The 23,315-nt window shown below is 42.8% G+C and overlaps 1 protein-coding gene across 1 annotated transcript in view; it reads left to right on the plus strand.

Moving 5' to 3' along the window:
- The window catches only part of Fras1 (Fraser extracellular matrix complex subunit 1), a 401,691-nt gene that overhangs the window by 132,655 nt on the left and 245,721 nt on the right, over positions 1 to 23,315 (plus strand). Inside the window, exon 3 of the mRNA XM_051170886.1 lies at positions 20,343 to 20,450. Coding sequence (XP_051026843.1) covers positions 20,343 to 20,450 — 108 coding nt within the window. The remainder of the gene's footprint in view (positions 1 to 20,342; positions 20,451 to 23,315) is intronic.

The raw sequence follows: 23,315 nt of genomic DNA on the forward strand, positions 1-23,315 counted from the left end.
AGGGAACAATTTCTATGAATGAGCCAATAAGTGTGTGCTTCGGTGAATGACACATTTCTTGAGAGCCATCATTGAGATAGGGAAGAAACACTGATGAGGAGGGAGAGGGATGGAGATTATTCGCGCATTGTACAAATAATAATGGTTGTGGCCACAGCAGTTCATCAGTAAGCCCAGCAGGCCTGCTTCCTGATCCTGGGGATTTTCCTATCTGAGACAATCAGACATAAGTGTTGTTGTGTGTGTGTGTGTGTGTGTGTGTGTGTGTGTGTGTGTGTGTGTGTGTCATGAAGAGGACCAGAAGCTGTGATACGGGCACGCCAAGCAGGGCTGTCAGAAGCCATAGAGAAGGAAATGAAGTCACAGACATGGGAGAACCGAGTCTGATGAAGACAGAAACTGTCAGACAAGAGAAACAGCTAAGGGCTGGGCGTGGTGGCGCACGCCTTTAATCCCAGTACTTGGGAGGCAGAGGCAGGCGGATCTCTGTAAATTCAAGGCTAGCCTGGTCTACAAAGTGAGTCCAGGACAGCTAGCAGGAGCCCATGGCAGGACCTAACAGGAGCCCACATGCCTGGGCATGATGGAGGAAGTCTTCAGCGTGAAGCTGGAAAAGTGGTCACGGGCGTGTCAGATCTAGAGGAGGACTTTCACCCTTTAATTAAGAGTGCTGAGAGTCCATTGACGTTTTAACACAATGTATTCAGGGCTTTCCATAGAAACCAAGCCAGTAGGGTAGAAACAGGCAGGCAGGAAGAGCGTTATGGTGGAATTGCTATGGGCAGGTCAGGGTGGATAACCTGTGCTAAAGGGTTGGGGAAGAGGTCAAGGGAGAGGAATGGAGAAAGAATTGGGGTTATGTTCAGAAGAGAGGTCCTTGGAGAGTAGCTAAATAGAAGCCCAGGTGAGAGTGAGGGCAGCTGAACTATAGAGGCAGGGTGACATGAGAGATGCAACAAGAGGTGCCTTCATCATTTCTCGTGCCTTGCCTGCTTGCTTTCTGTTTATTTTGTTACCTCTAAAGGCAGTTCCTCAGTGTCTTCAGAATCTACTGCCATTGTCATCACAGTCGTTTTCTTGAAAATTTTTAGCTGATACTGTGTCAGGTGATCAGCCTCAGTTTAGTAGACAATAGCTACTTCAAGCTACTGTGTCCTCTTAGGAGTAAATCAAAAGCTGTATGCAACTGCACATTTTGCTGAGTGAAATGTGACGGCTCTGTCACCTTCTTTCGATGTCTAAGAAAGTTCATTCTGGGCGATGCAAGGAGAGAGCGGTTACAGAGAGATGTGCTTTTAAGAAAGATAGCTCATGTCATTGCTCCAAACTTCACTTTTCTTCACTTAAGGTCAGTACTTAGGGTTCTGGGTAGACCCCCCACAGTGCTTGTTTCTAAAATGTATTCAGAAACATAGGGATTTCCCCCAAGCATTGTGTTGTTCGAGATGTGAGCATTGCAGCCCCAAGTCAGGGTGGCCAGAGACAGGCATGACTCACCTCCAAGTGTGCGTTAACTGACCCAGTTCTTACTATGAGTTTAGGCACAGGTCTAGGACGGCTGTAGAGAATCACATGCCGTCACCATTTTAGTCATGCTGTCAAAATTACACTTAGCCTAGGACCCATTAAGCCAGCCTTCCCCGAGATCTTGAAGCAAAGGCTGATGGACACCTCTTCAAACCCAGAGTCAGTCCTTTGTACCTGTGGGAAAGAGTGGGGTCAAGTGTGTTTGAGTTCTGTATGAGAAGGTGACACATATAGAGTGCTTGAATCAAAATATTCAGATCCCTTTGTTTTCAACATGTAAAATTGGAAAATTCAATGGAAATGATGATTTTAAAAATAAACTTTGTATCTACCCTTTTGATTCCCAAAAATATGAACTTAAAATTCTACCACGGGCTACTCTCCATACAGAAGAAACACTGTGTTTCAGGGTTCGTTTTCCCAACTATGGGATGCCAGAAATAGAATTCAGGAAACACTTGTACAGTAGTTACATTTCTTCTCTGACTTTTCCCTTTATCATTCTGAAGATGATTTTCCTTCCTTGCTATAAGCTGGATTCTATCTAATGTCCTTATTAGGAAAGATCAGTTAACACATCCACCAAGTGCAAGCGTAGTTATACATCTGTTGTCACGGTCAATTGCTTGTTTGCTTAAGAATGAAGCTGTCTCTCATTTAAGGCCATTTCTGTCTATTAGCAAATGAATTCAATTTGAATTTCCACAAGTATGTTTTACTTCACACCAGAGATCCATTATTTTAGAAAGCCAAAACACTAAACTTAAAAAAAAAAAAAGAAGAAGAAGAAACGGATCATCTGCTATGAATAATGGGAATATAATCACAAGCAGTACATTTTCCTGCTTGCTTTCTTTTAAACATAAACATCAGCAACAGCTTGTCATAGGTGATGTTGATTTCAGCCAAGGAGGCTTTCCCAGCGTAGATGGGGAGATGTCGCAGTGGTAAAATATTTCCTGTACAAGCACGAGGACCTGAGTGAGGTTCTCTAAACCTATGTGAAGTGGGCTGCAGCAGATCATCCAATTCCGGCCTTTATGTGCCAAGAGTTGAGAGGGAGACAGAGAATTCCTGGAAGCTTGTGGACCAGATAACTCATTCATGCAGCGGTGAGCAAGGTCCTGTCTCAGCTAAGATCGAAGGCAAGGGCCAACAGGCAAGGCTGTACCCTGACCTCATGAGCTTTGTGGCAGGAACACAGAGTCACAGACACATACACACACACACACATACACTGTCATACACACACAGTCTCACACACACACACAGAGTCATAGACACACACACATACACATACACACATACACAGAGTCACACACACAGAGTCACAGACACACACACATACATACACACACAGAGTCACAGACACAGAGATTTAAATAAAAACATTTTTTGTTTTGTTTTATTTTGTTTTTGAGACAGGGGTTCTCTGTGTTAGCCTTGGCTGTCCTGGACGATCGCTGTGAGTTCGAGGCCAGCCTGGTCTACAAAGTAAGTCCAGGACAGCCAAAGCTAACACAGAAAACATTTTTATAAGAGCTGCCTGCTGACTGGTTAGGCATTTACATAATGAGTGGGGCTTACAGGCTGTCTCTGTGGACATCTGTTTCATCCCCGAGGAACTGTCATCTTTGGGGGGCAGGCTGACCCTCCCCTGGGTTTACTTGAGGCGTCAGGATGAGTGCCTTGCTGTTACCAACTTGGAGCTTACCATGTTGTTGGGCTTGTTCTTGCTGCCTTTCTACAGACAGTAAATTCCACAATTGATCTCCCCATCGGCAGAAGTTAGGTCCTTTTGTTTCCTCTGCTGACAGCGGATTGCTTTGCTATGTGACGGGCAGCTAGCCAGTCACTAACACTTTCCTTTTCCATCTGGAATCAGGTAATGGTGTCCCATCATTCTTACTGATGCTGGGGATGACAGTCTGGCTTGTCCTATATCTTTTAGCACAGCTCAAGGACAGGAAGAGTGGCTGGAATTTTATCAGCAGGCTCAAGAGCTGGGGCAGGAGTAGTGTGGATGGAAATGGACAATTAGCTCCTGAAGGCTCCTGTACTATTATCACCCAGTCAACCAGGGCCTTTCCTTCCTTCACTTATCCATCTGGAGTGACACAACCCATGACTCACACGTACCTGGCCTTTTTGATGCAGCATGGCTTTGCGAGTCAAATCCAGACTCTAGCTGGTGACCTAAGGGTGAGTTTGATATTTTTAGATGGTTAGAAAATAGGAGTGATTACTTTGTGACACATGAAAATGGTATGTCAGTGCTCAAGTAAAGGTTGATTGGGACACAGTCATGCAGATTTATTTACGTGTTCCTTGTGGCTTTCTCTCAGCAATCTCGACAAAGTCGACATAGTTGAGTCTTTGCAACAGATATAGCAAATGGCCCATCAAGTCTGGTTGAGGCATGTTAGGTAGTTTTCAAAATTTTTGTCTATCACATGTTTAGCCAGGATCTTGTTCTTACCTGTATTGGTAATTTTTCTGTATGATGGAAAAAGTGTGTGTGTGTGTGTGTGTATTCTTTTCAGAAGTCAAATGGAAGAAATTCTTAAGCATGTTTCTCATGGTTTTACTTATTTGTTTTATGGTTGGATTGTATTAAGTCAAAGCTAGTTCAGACACAAAGTCACTGAGGTTGTAAGATTAGTGTGCCCACTGATTTCTATCAGCTCCATCCCCAGCCGTGTTATTTAGGAGTTCATCTCACCTTGCTATTGTGGGTAATGCAAACTTAGCACTGGCATCTCTCCCTTCTCTTCCCCTCCTCTGCCCTCCCCTGTCTTTCAAAGAAATCAGCATACTTATTATAAAAATTATACAGGACTAGGGATCTTTTTTTCTTTTTTTAGTTAAAACATCAAGAGTATAAATTTTACTTCAAAGGTTAAAGCTGCATCCTGACCTCAGGACCATGGCCATGCATATGCTGTCTCCAATAGTTCTCTGTAATTTCTTCCCTGTTCTTTCAACACATCTTTGCTTATTATAAATATGTACACAAAGCAAACCTAATGGTAAACAACTTCTGGGCTGATTAATTGATAGTTGAAGTCAAATTACCTGAATATGCATTAGGAACTTTGAAAATTTGCATATGTCCTGTATTTATGCAGAACAGATAAATAAGGTGCTATTTACTGTACTTATGAGTTATCAGTTAGCACTGAGTAAACATTCTGTCTGTCTTGGGAGGCACCATCATTCCCCTAGTGCTTTTTTTTTTTTTTTTTTTTTTTAATATACAGTCCTTCCCGCCAAGCTTTCTTTCAGTTATTGTGCTACCCGGCTCCCTCTCTTCTCACCCAGAGAGTGGTATCCTTGTTAAGCTGTCCAGTGTGTGTTGAACAGTGGCGTGCCTGGGAATAACATTCTCCGGAGACCTGTGAAATGAGCCACGGAGAATGAGGGACCCTGCTTTGCAAATGAAAGGCTTCGTTTTTCCTACCTAGGACAGTCAGCTTAAACACAAAAGCCTTTAGTCCCTATTAGCGGTCAGTCACGGAAGCCACAGAGAAAGACTGAAGTGGTATCTATTGGATGGAGTCCAGGAAAGGAATTATTATGTACGTTTGTCTTTGAATGCACTCTCAAAGGGTGCTAGCCTTCTTCGTCTTGTCTGTAGTACAGTCATGCAGAACTTTCCAGGACTATAGAGAGGCTGTCATTGGCTCTCTTCAGGTTCTGAAAGAGTGGGTGGTGGGGGGTAGAGGGGGCCTAGGGAGAGCATGTGGGTCATCAGACTCTCCCTGGTCCTTAGGTCGACTCTGAGAGATGTATTAGAGTTTTCAAGCCAGAACTTGTGACAACTTCAGTGGAATTCACTGGAATCCTCTTGAAGAATTCATCTAAGGTTGTGGTCCCAGTCACATGATACTAATGGTTGAGTCATTGAAAGTTACCAGGTTGCTGCTGTCCACCGCATGGTCTCCTACTCATCTCTCTCGTGCGCATTTCATTTCATGGGTGCTGTGGAAACTCACTGTCTCCCTATCTTAAAAAAAAAAAAAACCACAAAACTACAAATCCTAAGCAATCTGGGACTTAGCAGAAAGTAGCTTCCCTGGGAGTGTCGACTGCAGGGCAGTGTGGGGGAGGCTGCGAGTTCTCAGGGGGAATGTTTGTGCTTACATGTGTATGCTGTGTGGAGTTATTAAGGTCCAGCTAGACTCTGCAGTGGGCACATTCATGGACAGCAATGTGATTCTCTTGCCATCAGTAAAACAAACAGTAGGTGGGATGGGCGTTACGCTTAAATAGCTCATTGCATCATTTACAACACATAGGCCACCTGTGGGCTTTGCTGTCTGCCCTTTTGTTGCCCTGGGTTCCCTGATTTGCTTTTCAGTGCCTTTCTTAACACAGTTGTTCAGAAGGCGGGGCTCTGCAAAGCACACAGAGGCCTTGCTACCTCCTCTGCACTTTGTTTCATTCATCCAGCCAACTGGTACTGTCAGCTATTTGGAGCAGAAATGTCAAATGAAAGCTGAACTGCTCAGCAGCCGAGTCTCCTGTCTCGGCAGGAAGTGAGTGGATGGTTCCAGTGACTGGACCAGAGGAGCTGTTGCTCTGGGTTCTAGTTCTTGACTTCACAACGGAGGCCTGGGAGGGTCTTTCTGAGAGACACTGGATACCTGCTTCACTTCAGCGGCTTCCTGGCAAACAGGGAGGCTTGTAGCAAGTTCAGTCATGCATTCTCGTGTGCATTTTGCTGACTGTGGGAGTGGTGGCTTGGTCTGAGTTCTTAGTCAATATGTCATTCTCATGAGAACTGGCAGTTGATTTCCTCTTGGTATATAATGAGGTTGGCGGGTGTTGGGGGTGCGGGGAGAGTCCACGTTCCTGGGAGTAAACATGCTAAGCTCATGTGCCAACTGTTGTCGGTGCCAGGGTATTCTTGGGAAGAGGAGCTGACGCAGAACAGAAGCCCATTTGTAAATTAGTTACTCCTGAGGGGAGGTTTACTTGTCTGGAAAGAGTTGAATTGCTTAGTGGAAAAATGAGGAGAGTCGGTGTAGACGATTAGCTGGCCGTTAAAGTTGATCGTCTCTTCACATTTGGCCTGGACAGCCTGCCTTCTGTTCTCGCCAGCTTTAATGTATGAATCAGTTGTCAGTAGTAACAATACTTGGAGGTAAACCATGTTGGATTAGTCAGTGGGGACACACAGTCAAGCACTTTTGCTCCACTGAGGTGACTGAGCCTTAACCTTGAGGATTCTCAACATGACATCTCACGGTGTGTATTGATGGACATGACTGTGAAATGCACAGCAAGAGCCAAGTCAGTGCATGATGCTGAACTGAGCATGCCCAGTGCAGGGATGTGTGGCTCTCTGAGAAGCAGGTCCCCGAGGGGCGAGGAGCGCACAAGGACCGTGCAGACAGATGTGAGGACTGTCTGGAGGGGTCTCTGTTCTGCCGATGAGCACGAGGTGTTTATGGGGTCACAATTATGCTATCTAAGTAGTTTGTTTAATTTGACTTTTCTTGGTAAGATTTTCTCTAATCTTTCTTTGGTGTATTGTTAGACATATTCTAGATCCCACAAAGTGTTCACCTTGCTTTGTTTTATGTGGTTATTACCCATTAGATCAATACATGTATAGAACTTGCATCAATCTGAATTCCTTCCTATTTTACCGACTCCATCTAGAGCCATTTCTTTTTCCTGAAGAATCTCCACTAGTATTTTTTTTTTCCAGTTTGGAGTTGCAGGGAACAAGTCTTTCACAGATTTTGTTTATTTAAAATGTCTGTTTTTCACAGTGGTTTTGAAGGATATTTTTGTTGGGTATAAAATTCTGCCTTGAGTCTGGTGAGATTGTTCAGTGGATAAAGGTATCTCTGGGACCAAGAGAATTGATACCTCAAAATTGTCCTTTGACCTTCACATGTACATTTAGGCACATATGTTCCCCCTCCCCCACATCCCAAGCAAATACAAACTGTAAAAAATATGTTTCTGGTTGGTTTTATTTATTAAAGCTTTAATTACAGCTTTCAGCATTTTGTGTGTGTGTGTGTGTGTGTGTGTGTGTGTGTGTGTGTGTGTGTGAAGTTAGTTTTCAGGAGTTTTTTTGGATGACAATTCCCTTTGCCTTTACAAATTTTAATATTTTTTCTTCAGTCTTGGTTTTTAAAGTATGGTCATTCTCTGATGAAATACAGATTGTTATGTGTCTTCTGCCTCGTCTTCACAGCATTTTCGGTTTTAGAAAATTCTTGGCCATATTTCTGTAAAAATTTTTTTTCTGCTTATGTCCTGCTTTCTTGTCTTTAGCAGTGGCTTGCTCATAAGATAAACTTTGTCCCGTATTCTGTGAGCTTCTAGTATGCCTTTCTGGGCTGCTTGTTCTTTATGACATTCTTTTATATCAGTTTGGATATTTTCTTTTAATTTATATTCTCATTTGTCTTCAGTGATGCATAGTATTTCATTAAACAAAATTATTCATTTGTTTGAACCTTTGTATTCTAGAAATTTCATTTAATTGTGTTTATAGGAGACTGGAGAAATGGCCCAGGGGTTAGCCGCACATGCTGCACATAAGAAGACCTGAAGTCAGTTCCCAGCACCTATATCAGGTGGCTTACAGCCACCAGTAACTGCATCTCTAAGGCATTCTATGCCCTCTTTTAGAAGCTGTATTCACATGCATACACACATAGTTTACAAATAAAATAAAATAAAAATCTCTCCATTGGAAAAATATGCTTACAGGTATGCAGGGGGGAAAATGGACAGAGATTGAGGAAATGACCAATCAATGCCTGGCCTGACATGAAGCCCACCCCATGGGAGAGAGCCAACCCCAACACTATTAATACTCTGCTATATTTGCTGATGGAAGCCTAGCATAGCTGTCCCCTGAGACGCTTTACCCAGCAGTGGTTTAAAACAGATGCTGAGACTCACAGTCAAACGTTGGGTGAAGCATAGGGAGTCTTGTGGAAAAGCTGGAGGAAGGATAAAAGGATCTGGAGGTGACAGGAGTGCCACAAGAAGACCAACAGAGCCAACTAATCAGGTCCCAGAGGGTTTGCAGAGACTGAAGCACCAACCAAGGACCATGCATAGACTGGACCTAGGCCCCTATACAGATGTAGCCAATGGGCAGCTCAGGCTTCATGTGGGTCCTCTAGTAAGAGGAGCAAGGGATGCCTCTGACATGCACCCTGTTGCCTGTTTTTCTATTATTTGCCCCTGGCAGGGTTGCCTCAACAGGCTACAGGGAAGAGGACATACTCCTTATGTGACTTGATGAGCTGTGGTGGATTTGTGTGTGTGTGGGGGGGGTGGCTCCCCTTCTCTGAAGAACAGAGAAAGGGAAAGGAGAGAAGAGGGAGGAAGATTGGGACTTGGAGGAGAGGAAGGAGGGAGCTATGATTGGGATGTAAAGTGAATAAATAACTAAATTTTTAAAAAGAAAAATATGCTTGTAGATTCTGGTTATCTGACGAAATATTCAATAGATATAAAATATATGTACGTATCATCTTTAAGTATTTTCACAAATTCCTAAACAGCATATAATACAATCTTTCCTTGACTAAGTGAGAGCTACATTCTGGCTAATTTGGGTTACCATATTTTTTGGACCATAAGACACACTCTCCCCCCCACACCCCCAATTGGAGGGAAAATTAGGGTACACCTTATGGTCCAATTGCTGTCCATTAGGCATCAACAAAGAGGTCACTTAACGATGTCTTCAGTGTGCCAGCTGAGGAACACACTACAGGGTTCAGTGTGTCCTTGGGAACAGGAAATCCCTTCTCAGACAGAGCTTGGTGGTGTGTCCCTGTCATCATATCGTCTTCACACCCGCGTCACACTGATCTGAGCTGAATGCAGTTCTTAACCTGCTGGGTAAGCAGGTGCGTGTCAGCTTGCTACAGGAAGCAGGGCATGGGGAGTGCAGTGAAATGTGTAGCAATAAGGAATCTCTAGCTATCATCTATCCCTCCTTGACTCCAGTGGGGCCATATTGCTAATGCAGAAATCATTACTGGGCACATGAGAGAAGACAGAATTGTTCATTCTGCATATGTGAAAAGACAGATGGATTGAAAAAGTGTGGTCCAAAATCCTGGAGGGCTTCTGGAAAAAAAAAAAAAAAACTGCTTTATTAGCACTTGACCAGTTCAGAGCACATATTAGCAAAACAACAAAAAAAAAAAAAACAGGTTTAAAGAGGTGAAGACTCATCTAGCTGTAATTCCTGGAGGTCCTACCAGCCAGCTGCAACCTCTTGATGTTTCAATCAACAAACCATCTAAAGTCTATGAGAGCAGAGTGGAACAAATAGATGGCTGCTGGGAACCGTGATCTGACTCCAACAGGACAGATGAAGAGGCCCACTGTCACTCGAGTGTGTGAATGGGTTAAAACATCATGGCAGCCAGTGAAGGAGGAAATCGTTCGTTGTACGATCATTCAAAAAATGTGACATTAGCAAGGCCTTAGACGGAACTGAAGATAATACCATATATGGAGATAGCGAAGAAAGTGATGAAGTGATTGTCAGCAACCGAGCTTCCTAAATTCTGACACTAGCAATGATGAGTTTTTGGGCTTTTCAGAAAACTGGAAAAGTTCTTGAGTTTCTGAGTTTTTCCTCCTGTTGAGTTAATACTGTTTAATATTACCATATTTGTTATAGTTTAATAAATATTTTATTATACTAGTACTAATTTGGTTCAGAATATTTTTTTCTTGTTTTACCGCTCTAAAAACTGGATGTGTCTTATGGTCAGGCACATCTTATGGTCTGAAAAATATGCTATTACTATTCAATAAGTAACTTGTGTTTACACATAAAACTGAATTATGATAAAGAGTCAGGTAATTATAAGGTAGTTTTCACTGACATAAATATATTGTGGGACATTTGAAAGTCATGTAGTAAGGTGACACTTTTCTTTGGGCATGAATGTCATGCTTATTACGTGTTCATTGAATGTCATCTTTACCACAAACAAAATTTCAAATATCTCAGGCTGGCCTAGAAGCTGCTCAGGAGTCTTGCTTTACGTGGAGGTGAGAGTAGGTTATTGTGAGGAAGCCTTTGACTCAGTGCACCTGCCAGCCCCAAAGACAGACTGGCCGAATAGGGAGTGGTTCAGGCACACTGGACGGGCAGTTATCTGGGGCTGCAGCAGTGGACTACCTAGAGGGACAGCCAGGGATCGACAACTCACAGAAGAGCTTCAAACAACTTGACAGAGCTGTGGCATGCTGGAACACAGCAGCACTAGCTTGACATTCACTCAGAGACAGAGGAGCTCTTCTGGAGCAAAGGTCTTGACTGAGACAGAAGTGTAGAAGAGGAAGTCTCATACAGTACAGACTGAAAATGGCCACGGCAGTGGCAAGGAAAAAGAACAGCAACTGGAGCAAAATGCTGTTGTCTGTAGATTTGACTTTTCAGCAATCACATCACAAAGTAGCCATTCTTTATTTTTAGGAAGATCCATCCATCCATCCTTCAATCCACCCATGAACTCATTCAGAACCATTAAGTGCCTGCTGTGTTTTATCCCTGTGGGGATACAAAGCTGCCTGAATAGAAAGAAATTTTCCTTTCTCCTGGGAAGGGAGAGAGACAACTAAAAATCTAATTATAAAATGAATGATAAGAATCTGGTAGAGAAGGAAGACAAAAAAATTAAATAATTTTAATATGGAAGATAATGGTATAGCTATAGTTTAATTTCATGTGCAAACATTTTGAATGTTTAATTTTCCTCCCTCCCCACGTTTGCCTCAGGAATATGAAATGAAGTCTTTGGTAGCTGAATTGATAGAGAAAAAAAGTAATTACGAGCCTAAGCTGTAGAGGAATCTCCCAGCATCTGGATTGCAGTGGAAATAGGAGACTGACTTTCTAGTCATAATAGAATTGTTTTTCCTGGGGTCAGCATCTCCAGGAATTTATGAAAGTTATTTTGTCATTGGAGTGCTCTCTGGCCAGACTTTCACTGTGTAACAGGATTGTGCTAAAACAAATGGGAACCTCGCTGCAAAGAACAGAGGAGCTGTGATGTAAGCCAGCTTTCAGCTGCTTGAGAAAATTAGAATGAGAACATAGTTTTTGGATATTTTATTTTTTTCCTGTGTTTTGAAGATGCCCCATTTTTTCTCATGCTGTAGCACCGCAGTAGCAAGAACTTAATGGTTAAATATTCTTTAAACACTCAGGCCATAAGAAATTCACATCTCCTTATATTGGGCACTAGAGATGCCAGTGGAGAGTACTCTACAGTGCTAAGGGCTATAACTCTACCTCGGTCAATCAAACCAAACCAAGACATGATCAAGTGATTGCAGCAGGGAGTTGAGTCACAGCTAATGCTGGTACTTGCTTCCAGTGAGCTAGCCACTCTGCAAGAACAGTAGCTTGGTTCATCATTCCTATGACTTGAGTGGGTTTCACCTTTAGTTCATGGTTTGGGAAACACTGGACCCAGAAAAAATAGGTAGCTTTGTCCAAAGACCTCAAGCTGGCAAGTTGTTGAATGGGCTTTTGAAAGCTACTGCTCCTCACTCCACCATGTCTCTCTCCACTGCTGCTCGAACCACAGCAAGGGTAGCCTGTGTGCACCAATCCATGGATACAGGGTGATGTGGTGGGAAAACACAGCTTAGACTCTTGAATGACATGTGTGCATTATTAGTTAAAACGCAGGTAACTAACTTCCCTTAGGGAATATGGTTCAACTCTCTGAACCTCAGTTTCCCCTTATGCAAAATGATGGTGATTAAGAGAAACTATGTTAAGAGGTTTTAAGAATGAATGAAATACCTGGGATTGCTGAGAGGGTGCCCTCCTCCTCTGGGTTTCTTCCTTCGGCCAAACAAAACTGGCAAGAATTGGCCTGATTCTTCGGTAGAGGGAAGGCTGTCATATCACCCCGAGGCTGAGAGCTGCTTAAGAAGGCAAGAGGATGTAGTATTTAATATCTGGAGTCTGTGTGGAAGTTAGGTCAGAGTAGGTCACTAATGTGTCATGGTCCCTTCATCTGTCGTGGAAGCAGCCAGCATTGCCCTGGGGAGCGTCCCGTTGTTGATCTCTAAAAGTCAGTGAGAGTAAGTGAGGAGTGATTTACACCACTTTAGTGTGTTGTTCTTGATACTATTTAATAGAGATGGTTAAGGGTGGCTTGAATCCCAGACCATGAATCTTCTCCACAGCTGATTCCTTCATTTGCAAATTCAGGGTCCCTATGCCTTGACCACACAGCACACCATAAGGAAGAGTGGTGGTGGGGCTGTGACTTAGTGGCTCTTAAAGTTAGCTTGCTCTCTGCCTTTCTTGTTTGATCCCTGCTGCACCCTTGGTACAGTACTGTTCCAAGCCATCCGTGTAGGGACATGATGCTAACTGGCTTTGCTCTTCAGGGTTTCTTGTTGTTTCTGCAAGTGGCTCAGTCTTACAAGGAATGGCTTTGACTTTGTCACTCTAAGACAGCTGGGCAATAGGCCCTTCATCCCAGGATGCTGAAATGGGAGTGCGTGGGCTCTTGCTGTATAAGACAAGATGGTTTGTAAAGAGATATGACTTGGAGCAAGCTTTGAAGTAGGTTTTAAGCAGGAAGTGGTTCACCATTTTCCGTTTTCTGTAGCATTAACTTGTACTTATTCCTCTTGAATGGGGGAATCTAATATCTCTTCTTGACAATAACTGCCCTATTCGCCTTCCTCTTTGGGGCTGAGTAAGGAGCTTTCCATGAACTTTAAAATGAAACCAAATGAAAAAGGCATTGTTTGTCTAAGCTGTCTGTGGAAGGGCCCTTGGGAGAAGAATTGAACTCTAAAATAACCTTATGAAAGTTATTGATTCGTTTCTTTATGGTTCTTTGACAAACAAGGACCATTATTTCTGTGCCTGAATTGGATCTGGGTCAAAGAACCGCCCCCCCCCCCTTTTTTTTATAGATTATCTTTCAAGAACACCAGACTTGCCAAGAAAATGAACTTCTCGAAATGAGACTGAACCCTAGTTGAGTGCTGCCATTCTCTCACCACTTTGAAGGACATGTAAGGGAGTAGAGTTAATTTTCCACCTCGCCCTGAGTAGAACACAGTTTGTGGATAGCGCAGGAGACTTAGATTGACTGCCCTGTGATGTATTCAGTAAGTGGCTTCATCTCAGCCCCGCTGCTCCCAGTCCAACTGCGCATTACAGGTTCTATCTGGGCCTGTGATTGGCAGGCAGGAAAGAGCACGTGAACTCACGCGCGCCACCTCATGTTTTACAAGTAATGTTGAATGCTCCCGTCAGTCATGTAATTCACTGTTGGAGAAATAGAAAATAAAAAAGCAAAATGAAGAAAGAAATAAAAGAAGAAAATCACCGAGCACCCATACCCAGGAAAAAATTCCTTTTGCTCATTGGTTTTATAATGCCACACTTTGTTTCTGTGCTTGTGAATACATTTCACTACAAAGCAATCACATTCTTTTTTTTTTTTTTTTGGTTTTTCGAGACAGGGTTTCTCTGTGTAGCCTTGGCCATCCTGGACTCACTTTGTAGACCAGACTGGCCTCGAACTCACAGCGATCCGCCTGCCTCTGCCTCCCGAGTGCTGGGATTAAAGGCGTGCAAAGCAATCACATTCTACACATGGTTTTGTGACTTGAAAACACAGCTGCGAAGAGAGATTTATTTCCATTTTTGTCTTATCTTGGGTCTACAAAGCCAAAGGAATTTAAAAAATGAGATGAATTAATCAATAATTAAGTGGGGTTGTTACACTATTCATATGAAAGAAAATTTGTGTTGGCAGTTGATATACTGATCTTTACAATGCTTTAATCTGCCTTCCCAAATTTGAGTACCGATGAGGGATATGTTCATTATTTATTTTCATTACTAGTCAAATGTTCAATAAATAGTTAACCAAGTAAATAAATTATGTGTGACTCCCCCTGCCCCAACAAATGCAGTGGACCAATCAAGCTTGGGTCTTTTCATGTGCTCAGCAGGTGCTCTACCACTGAACTGTATCGTTAGTCCAGTCATATTCTTTTTTTAAGGCAACATGACGTAAAATACTTGGAGATAGAGATACATTACCTGTAGGATCATTTTATTCATCTGTTACTAAAAACATTGACACTCTTTGAACACATATTTTTCATTACTCTTTAGGTGTGTCATAATAGAGTTCTCTAGTCTGTAATCTAGTGAAAACTGAAGAATGCTTCTTTTGCGGAGCATGTCAGACTTAAAGAAAGGGTTATGAAGTGATGTAATTGCATTAGAAACACGGAAAAATCTGTAAAATCTGTAAAAGTTTCTTTACAATGTTATTTCTTTGGATTTTATGGCTTTACCTAAAGTTGGAAGCTGTTGCGGAGTCCTGCATCCTTACCTTCATAAAGCAATTTTATGGGACCATAGAAATTGATTCGTAAAGTTTTAGGCCTGAAAAAAATATATGGCCATCTCTCCAGGCCTTTGGAAAGGCTTATTTTATTTAAAATTACCCATAAATTATTTACGTCCATGAGGGCATTAACAGAAGGAAGTACTTCGACAGGTCCAGTGCTTAGATGAAGAAATATTTTCTTCAAGCACAGTTAATGGCAGCGAAGTGACAGTCAACACTGTCGGGACTTAGGAGTTCAGTCAGTTTAGTGTTGTTTCCAGAAGCTTTCCCACCTCAAGTAGAAGGCCTGAATCCAGATGGATAGTCTCTTGAGGTCAGCAGTCACTTAGGCTTACTACCTCAGCCAGTGTTCACGAACTGGCTAAGGTAGTGAAAGGGGTCTGCAAAGAGGAAGATAATTAATGAGCTCTCTCTTCTGGAAGGTTGTGCTCTGCTGGCAAGTAGTGAAGGGAGTCAGGAAGGTTTACTAGCTCCAGAGAAATTTCTTTCTTGGAGTAATATGGTTTTGTGAAAGAACAGGGTATGGTTTTGTGAAAGAACACGAACTCTTAGTGTGTTTTAGGTTCAGTCAGTGAATTCCCTGTGGTTATGGACAGTTAGTAAGGTGAAGTCATCGTGAAAATGGCTGTGCATGGCTATGAACTCAGAGTCTGTTAGTCAATATTTCCTCTTCAGCAACGAAGGCAAATGGCTGCTTAGAGCAGCGCTCCTCAACCTTGCAAAGGCTGTAACCCTTTAAGACAGTTCCATGTGTTGTGGTAAACCCCTCCCCCCAATGTAAAATTATTTCATTGCTGCTTCATAACTGCAATTCTTGCTACTGTTATGAAAACTAATGTAAATATTTTTGGGAGACAGAGGTTTGCCATGGGGTTCATGACCCACAGGTTGAGAAACACTGGCTTAGACTCCCCACTCAGCATAAAATAGCTCACACTTTCTCTTATGGCTGGTCACAGACTGAGTTAAAGAAAGCTGGGCTCGGGCTAATCAAGCAGAGCTTCCCCCTCACACAGGTCCTCTCAAAACCTCCACTATGACTGCCTTAGAAACTATTCAAAAAGTATCTTTTATCAACCCGTAGACAGTGGTAAATACGGAAGTCTGAATCATGGTTTACACTCCATCTCTCTAACATGAAGGAACAAAGACTGTTTTCCAGTATGTTCTCTGATGCATTGGAGCTGCAGCTGTGAGTGTAGGCAGATCTGCTCGCCTTTGACCTGGGTCTGTGAGGCATGGTGACTTAGTTGGTCTGTAGCAGCAGCTCACTTCATGTTTTGAGACACCCTCCGTGGTGATCCCTGAAATACTGGAGCACCTGCTCGAACCATTGAGAGCGCTGTGCATTGTAGTGTAGCATCTGCTACAAACAGAGCAGTTGTTGAGAGAATGTTTTCTGTGTTTAACTTCAGAGCCTTCTGGACATGCCTTACATTTGTCCAGTAATCGCCAATAAAGAACATTCTAAACGAAAAGCAAAAACAACAACAACAACAAAGTCCACCCCTATCATCTTCCCCAGGGTAGAACACAGCAGTCGGTTGTCCAGTGCCCAAATGGTCAGCCCTGAACACGTCCATAGGAACATCATACAGACAGAACAGGTTGTATTTGGAAATATATATGTATATACATATTTGTATATGCATGCAATAAGAATTAATGAAAGAAGAGGCCATAGATTTGAAGGAGAGTGGGAGGGGCCTATGGGAAGGCCTGGAGGGAGGAAAAGGAGGACGAAATGTTGTAATTGTATTATAAGCTTAAAAATAAAGGCAAACCAAAACAATATGTGTCTGGAACTTTGCTATCACAGTCCATCTAAGCATCTCTCAGCTCACAAAGAGCTGCCGCTGATACGCAGTGTAGCATTTGGAGGCCCTCCCAGATGTTGCTAGCCCATGTTCGTTTATAGTCTTAGTTCTAGCAAGCACGGTTCCTACATCATCTCATGTGTCTGTTGAGTAGTTTTACTCATCTTGCTTTTGCAGCTTGGTGTACCTGGGACATAGGTACTTCACCCAAGAGCTGATGTATAGTTAGCAAGGGTGACATTAGCTTTGAACACAGGCAACTGTTTCCGAGCCAAGTGCCCATGCTGCCTAAGAAAGTTGTGAACTTGGACAAATGTGTGAATTGCCCTTAACCTTTCTCCACATCTGTAAAAGGAGAATGATAGTGGTAGTCCAGTTCCGGAGGGTGGAGAGTGGCTTGGCATAGCGCGCTGACCCTTCCAGGACTGAGGTATGTGTTGGGAAAACCAACCATGGCTGCCCAGCTCCATGAGATTAGCACTTCCTCCTCTCTTTCTCCTCTTTCTCTCCTTTTTGTTTTAGATGGGGTCCAAAAATATAGGTTATAATACAGGTTATAGATAGCCTATAACCCAGGCTATGTTCCTCCTGCTTCTACCTTTAAAGTGCTGAGATTACAGCCATGTGTCATGATGCCCAGCATCTACACACACACACACACACACACACACACACACACACACACACGTGTGTGTGTGTGTGTGTGTGTTTGTGTTTTTGTTTTGTTTGATACGATGTCTCATGTGGCTCAGGCTAGCTCTGCATTTGCTCCATAGCTGAGGCTGGCCTTGCACTTCTTATCCTCCTATCTCTGTTTTCCTAGGATTACAGGTCTGTGCCACTAAGCCTGGCGTGTAGTTTGTATTTCGTCTATCTTTGGTTATGCGCCTAGCCTTTAGTGGTTAAGCCATCTCTCCAGCCCTAGTTTGTATTTCTTGAATGACTCTGGAGAGGTCCTCATGTATAACCTAAGGGATTATGAATTTAGCCTTGACCTTAAAGTGCTTGCCTGGAGATAAAGTGCTGATCTGTATAAATTCTGCGCACGTTGCTTTATTCATGATTTTCTAGAAGAACTAAGCCAGAGGTGAACAGCATCAAGAGGATATTTACTTATTTTAAGGAATTGGCCTGTGTGGTTGGTGTGAGTCCCAGGTTTAATGATCTGTAAGGCAGGTGAACAGACTACAGATTTGGAATTTCCATCTTAGAGTCTTGTTTCCCTCTTTCCAGGAAACTCCCAAGTTTTTTTTTTTTTTTTAATTTATCATAATTTTTCAGATTTCATTCTGAATGTTATCCCCTTGCTTGTATCTTCCCATTCCTTCCCTCCCTCCCTCTCCTGCCCTATTCCCCTCCTCTAGACCTCTGACAAAAAAGGACCCTCACCATAGTTTACAACTAAGGCCAACCATTAATTGGGGCCCACTGATATTACAGAAGGTTGCCTCCCACTTCAAAGCCAACCGACGGCACACATCAGGTGATCTTTGCTAGGGTTCTGTTCTGGCTGGTGGCACATTGAATGCATAAGTTGGAAATGTCATTTATAAACTACTGTATTTTTCTGACCATGAGACACACTCCCCCCCCCCCCCACAAAAAAAGTAATGGGAGGATTAGGATGTGCCTTATGGTCCAATTTCTGTTTTTACTGTTTTTCTTGTTTTACTGCTCTAAAAATTGGGTATGTCTTATGGTCAGGTGTGTCTTATAGTCCGAAAAATTCGGTAAGCCCCTAAACATCACAGCAACATAGTTGTTAACCCTTGTAATGACGTGGTTGACTGGGAGCTGTGGCCTTCTGAGGTCTGTGGATTTCTGCCACTGCTAGCGTCTCCAGAAATCATCACACCATACATTTCTATCCCAGGGAAATATCAAAACCCAAAATTCTAACAGCTATCTCTAACAAATGAGTGTATCTTTTGTACTGTCTCCAGGAAACAAAAATATAAATGTGTGACCATCTGTACTTTCATAGCAACACAAATTAATATTTGATCAAATAAGGAGACTGTAGCCTAACCAAGTCGAGACACAAGCTTAGCCATCCACCAATGTGTCAGTTCATCCCGAAGCCAGATCTAATTAATACTGGATTTCCAGGGACTATCAGGTGTTTAGAATCGTGTGTTAATGTACTGAACAGTGCTTGCGTTGTTTGTCAGAGAAAACACGGCTGAGAAAGTTGAGGAGGAGTAATCCATGAACTAATGTCTACACCTTTAAGCATCTCCAGTGTGGCAGGCTAAGGGGAATTAGTGCTTTAAGGGGCTTAGAATCTGATCTAGTGAGGCCACCAACAGCTTGAATAAGTGTTATAAATTGTGAGTGTGTTCCCAGACACAGTGGGGTTGAAGAGTGGCTGAGGTGCTGTACTCTGGTGTGGTCAAGGTATAAAGGGCTTCACCCTTGAGATGGAGGCTTGCTTTGGAGACATCAGGGCAGAGCAGGAATTCCAGCTGGGGAGAGGGATATGAGAGCATTCTAAGGGAAGGCCCTCTTTGGAGATGGGGAAAGCCCATGTAGTATCTGTCTGCACTTTGTTTCATTGGAGCAGAAGACGCACCACAGGGAAACACATAGACAGTGTTCTTAGAGCAGGTTCATGTTTCAAATACAACCAACACATTAAGTATGGTTGTTGTTGAGGAGGAGCAGGGACACGCACAGGGAGCCTCATGGCTTCCATGCCAAGCCATCAGAGCCACCTCTCAGTAGCCTGAAATAGATTTCTATTGAATCGCTGAGATAGCTGGGCCAAAAGTGACTTTACATTATGTCCAGTAGAAATAAGGATCCAGCATGATGGAAGACAAGGAATTACAAAGACATTTATGAGACTATTAACTGAGTCCAGATTCACCTCTACTCATGGCCATTATATTTTCCTTTCCAAATTGTTGAATAATAGCACTAGATCATCGATTCATATTTATTTAATTCTGTTGTGTTCATGATAATAGGGATGGTGAGATCCTTATTGGTGGCAACATACTTAGGCTCCATTAGTGCCCGGTATGCCTCCCACACAATGGGCACAGAGTAGCTGCCCAACACACGCGCTGGTGAATCTGTCTTAAGACACTGAACTGCTCCCTCATGTCCTTCTCATCACTGGCAAGTGTTGAAATAAATAACACAGAGCAAGTAAAGTTGCCATGCTTTTAGTATCTAGTGGTAATTCCTGCTTTTGGATGGTGAGTAGCGCTAGCCAACGTGTCATTTTCTTTTCAACCTGCTCGGACGGTTTCTGCTAGTTAGCAGCATAAAGAAACTTCAAGTCTGCGTGCTGCGTGTCCTCTTGAGGTTTCAGACCAATCGATGGCTTTTACTCTAGGTATTGACAGCTCTCTGCTGAATGCCCTTGTCTTTGGCTACGTGGACTGACTGTTGTGAAATGGATTACATGCTTTTATTGCCACTTGGGGTTTAATCAGTGCCCAGCATGCCCTGTGTGTGGTGTGCCTGTGACTTTCTTCTGCCTTTTTAATCGCTTGGGACATGGGACTATTGGCAGTACTGCTTTGTGAGTTGCAGACCTTGACTGATCAGTTTTTAACTCAGAGCTTCTGCTTCCTTGCAGGATGCCACAATTTGGAAGCCTGATTCATGCCAGAACTGTCGTTGCCATGGTGATATTGTGATCTGCAAACCTGTTGTTTGCAAAAACCCTCGGTGTGCCTTTGAAGAGGTATGGGTCTCCTAACTGTATCCTCGACTTACCCGTAGAGTCAGCAAATGATCAGGTTTTAAAATCTTTCTGGTTATGTTTTTACATCGATTCCACTCTCTTAATTGGAAGCTGAAGGAAGTGTTGTGTAGGTAAGAACATCTTCGTTTTCATTTATTGACCATTTATTCCTGGCAGAGCACTTGGCTAAAGGTTTTACAAATGTCGCTTCATTTAGTATGATGGGGTATTAGTGTCTTTTTCCCGAATTACAGCGAGATAAGTAAAGCCTGGAGACGTTGAGCCATTAGCCGCGACTATACAATGAATGAACTGCTGCTCAGATATCTCACCCGGTTCTGACAGGTGCCAGAGCTGTCCACAGCACTCATGGCATCTCCATGCTATTGACTGGGCTCAAGTCAGGACTTGCTTCTTGAAGATGGATTTATAGAACCAGCTTGGGTCTTCTGGTGGCATTGCTATGTGGCTGGACCAGTGGGGAGCAGGAACACCCTCACCACCCCCACCACCCCTGCCACATCTACCATACCTACCACCCCACCACACCTACCATACCCACCCCCACACCCACCCCTGCCATGTCCATCACCCCCACCGACCCCACCACCCCCACCACTCCTGCCACCCCCATCCCCGCCACCCCCACCACCTCTGCCCAGCATCTCCCTTTTTCCCTCTGTGAAAGCTTCAGTTTTTTTCCCTCAGTTGATATCTATTTAATTGGAAGATTTTTTCCCCCTGAATTCTGGCTCTTTTCGAGTCAATCTATTTTTAAAAAAATCTTAACTTTTAAATGCAAAAACCTGAAACTCTCCAGAGAAGAACAATTATTTTCTTTAAAATGCATTCTGTCAGTTTCAGAAGCATGGTTTATTCTTTATTTTTTGTGTATTCCCTTCCCCCAATCATTAATCTTGAATCTTTCTGCCTCTAATGATGATAAAGTCCTCTCTTTTTCTCCCTAACACTAGAATAAAAATGTGCTTTTTAGATAGAGCTTCTACTGCTGTGATAAAACACAATAAACAAAGGCAACTTGAGGAGGGAAAAGTGTGTTTGGATTATATGTGTCTGGTTACTGTCCACTAAGGGGACTCAGGGCAGGAACCTGGAGGCAGGACCTGAAGCAGAGAGCATGGAGGAACACGGCTTACTGGCTTGCTCACCTTGCTTTCTTAAGCACAGGACCAACTGCCCAGGGGTGGTGACACCTCCTATAGTGGGCTGGGCCCTCCCACATCAACCATTAACCAAGTTAATACCCCGTAGACTCTCCAGGCCAATCTAATGGAGGCGTTTTCTCAATTAAGATTCCATCCCTCTTCACATTACGTCCAGGTTTGTGTCACATTTGCAGAAACCAACCAGCACAGATATCTTTTAATTTCTCCATGGTATATATTTCTGAGAAGTAGGGAATGTATAGATGTTTAAGTTTGCTAATATTGTGATTTATGCCATGGATCCTCCTATCTTATAGATCAAATATTTCTAAGAAATCACCAATTTATTTTTTACTTTTATTTTTTTATTAATTTATTAATTTATTCATATTACATCTCGATTGTTAGCCCTTCCCTTGTTTCCTCCTATTCCTCCCTCTCACTTCCCCCCCTCTCCCCTCCCCTATGTCTGTGACTGAGGGAGACCTCCTCCCCCTATTTATGCTCTTAGAGTATCAAGTCTCTTCTTGGTAACTTGCTATCCTTCCTCTGAGTGCCGTCAGGCCTCCCCATCCAGGAGATGTGGTCAGAAAAGAAATTTATAAAGGTCATGAGGACACACCTTCTCCTGCTTGACAGGAATATTCATGTTACTAAAGAAGAATCCCTAAATTAAATGTTAAAGAGTAAAATTGCATTATTGAAAACTAAACCTGTTTTTAATATTTTTACTATCATGTATTAGTAGTCTAAAGTAATGGGTTTATTATGGTACTCCCTGTAAAAACAGAGAAACGCCTTGCCAGTTATTCAACTACCTTGGGAACAACAACCAGAATAAATAAAGAACTGGGAAAATATAACGGCAAAAGGACAATCAATAACTGGAAAATGAAATAAACGGACACTTTAAAGGAACTATAAGATGGCCAATAAATGAATGCACTAACATTTTTACTCATCAGAAGAATGCAAATCTAAACTTCTTTTATACCAGGGGCCAGGGGACTAAGGTCAGCTACATCTTATTTTGTATCAAGCAAGACTATTTTGTGTGAAGATAACTGAGTCAATAAAGTGCCTCAGAAGCTTATGGTCCTCAATTTCATCCCCAGGAATCATGTTAAATATGCAGCAAACCCCATAACTGGGCATAGTGGTGTGCAAAGTCGTCCCAGTGCGACCTCTTATCAGCTTCTGAGAGGCCAAGGCAAGGCGATTCCGAGTGGGAGGCCAAACTCAATCCCTTTGCTTAATTTTTTGCTAGTCTTCTGCTTTACATATTGAGCTACCTTGGTATTCTCTAAATAAAGGAACGAACACACACACACACACACACACACACACACACACACTTATACATTTGCACATTTGTACACGTGCATACACCTCCCCCCATGTCACAGAAAGAACAGTTGTGGTGGGAACAGCAAAGTGCAAAATTCTTACACCAGAAACACACATGATGCACGGATATCATGTGTATATATATATATATATATGTAAGCATAAATAATGCATATCTAGGCATAAATTCATTTCTTAGTCCCTCACTTTCTTTAAGTCTTGCCCGAATGCTATTCTATTAAAAATTTCAACTCTCTGCCACCTAGCACACATTTCAACTTCCTCTTTCATGCTGCCTTTCCTCTTTGACACTAATTGCTATCTGACAGGCTACGTGTTTTACTAAGTTCAT

Source organism: Acomys russatus, chromosome 28 (genome assembly GCF_903995435.1).
Source record: "Acomys russatus chromosome 28, mAcoRus1.1, whole genome shotgun sequence".
Classification (NCBI taxonomy): Eukaryota; Metazoa; Chordata; class Mammalia; order Rodentia; family Muridae; genus Acomys; species Acomys russatus.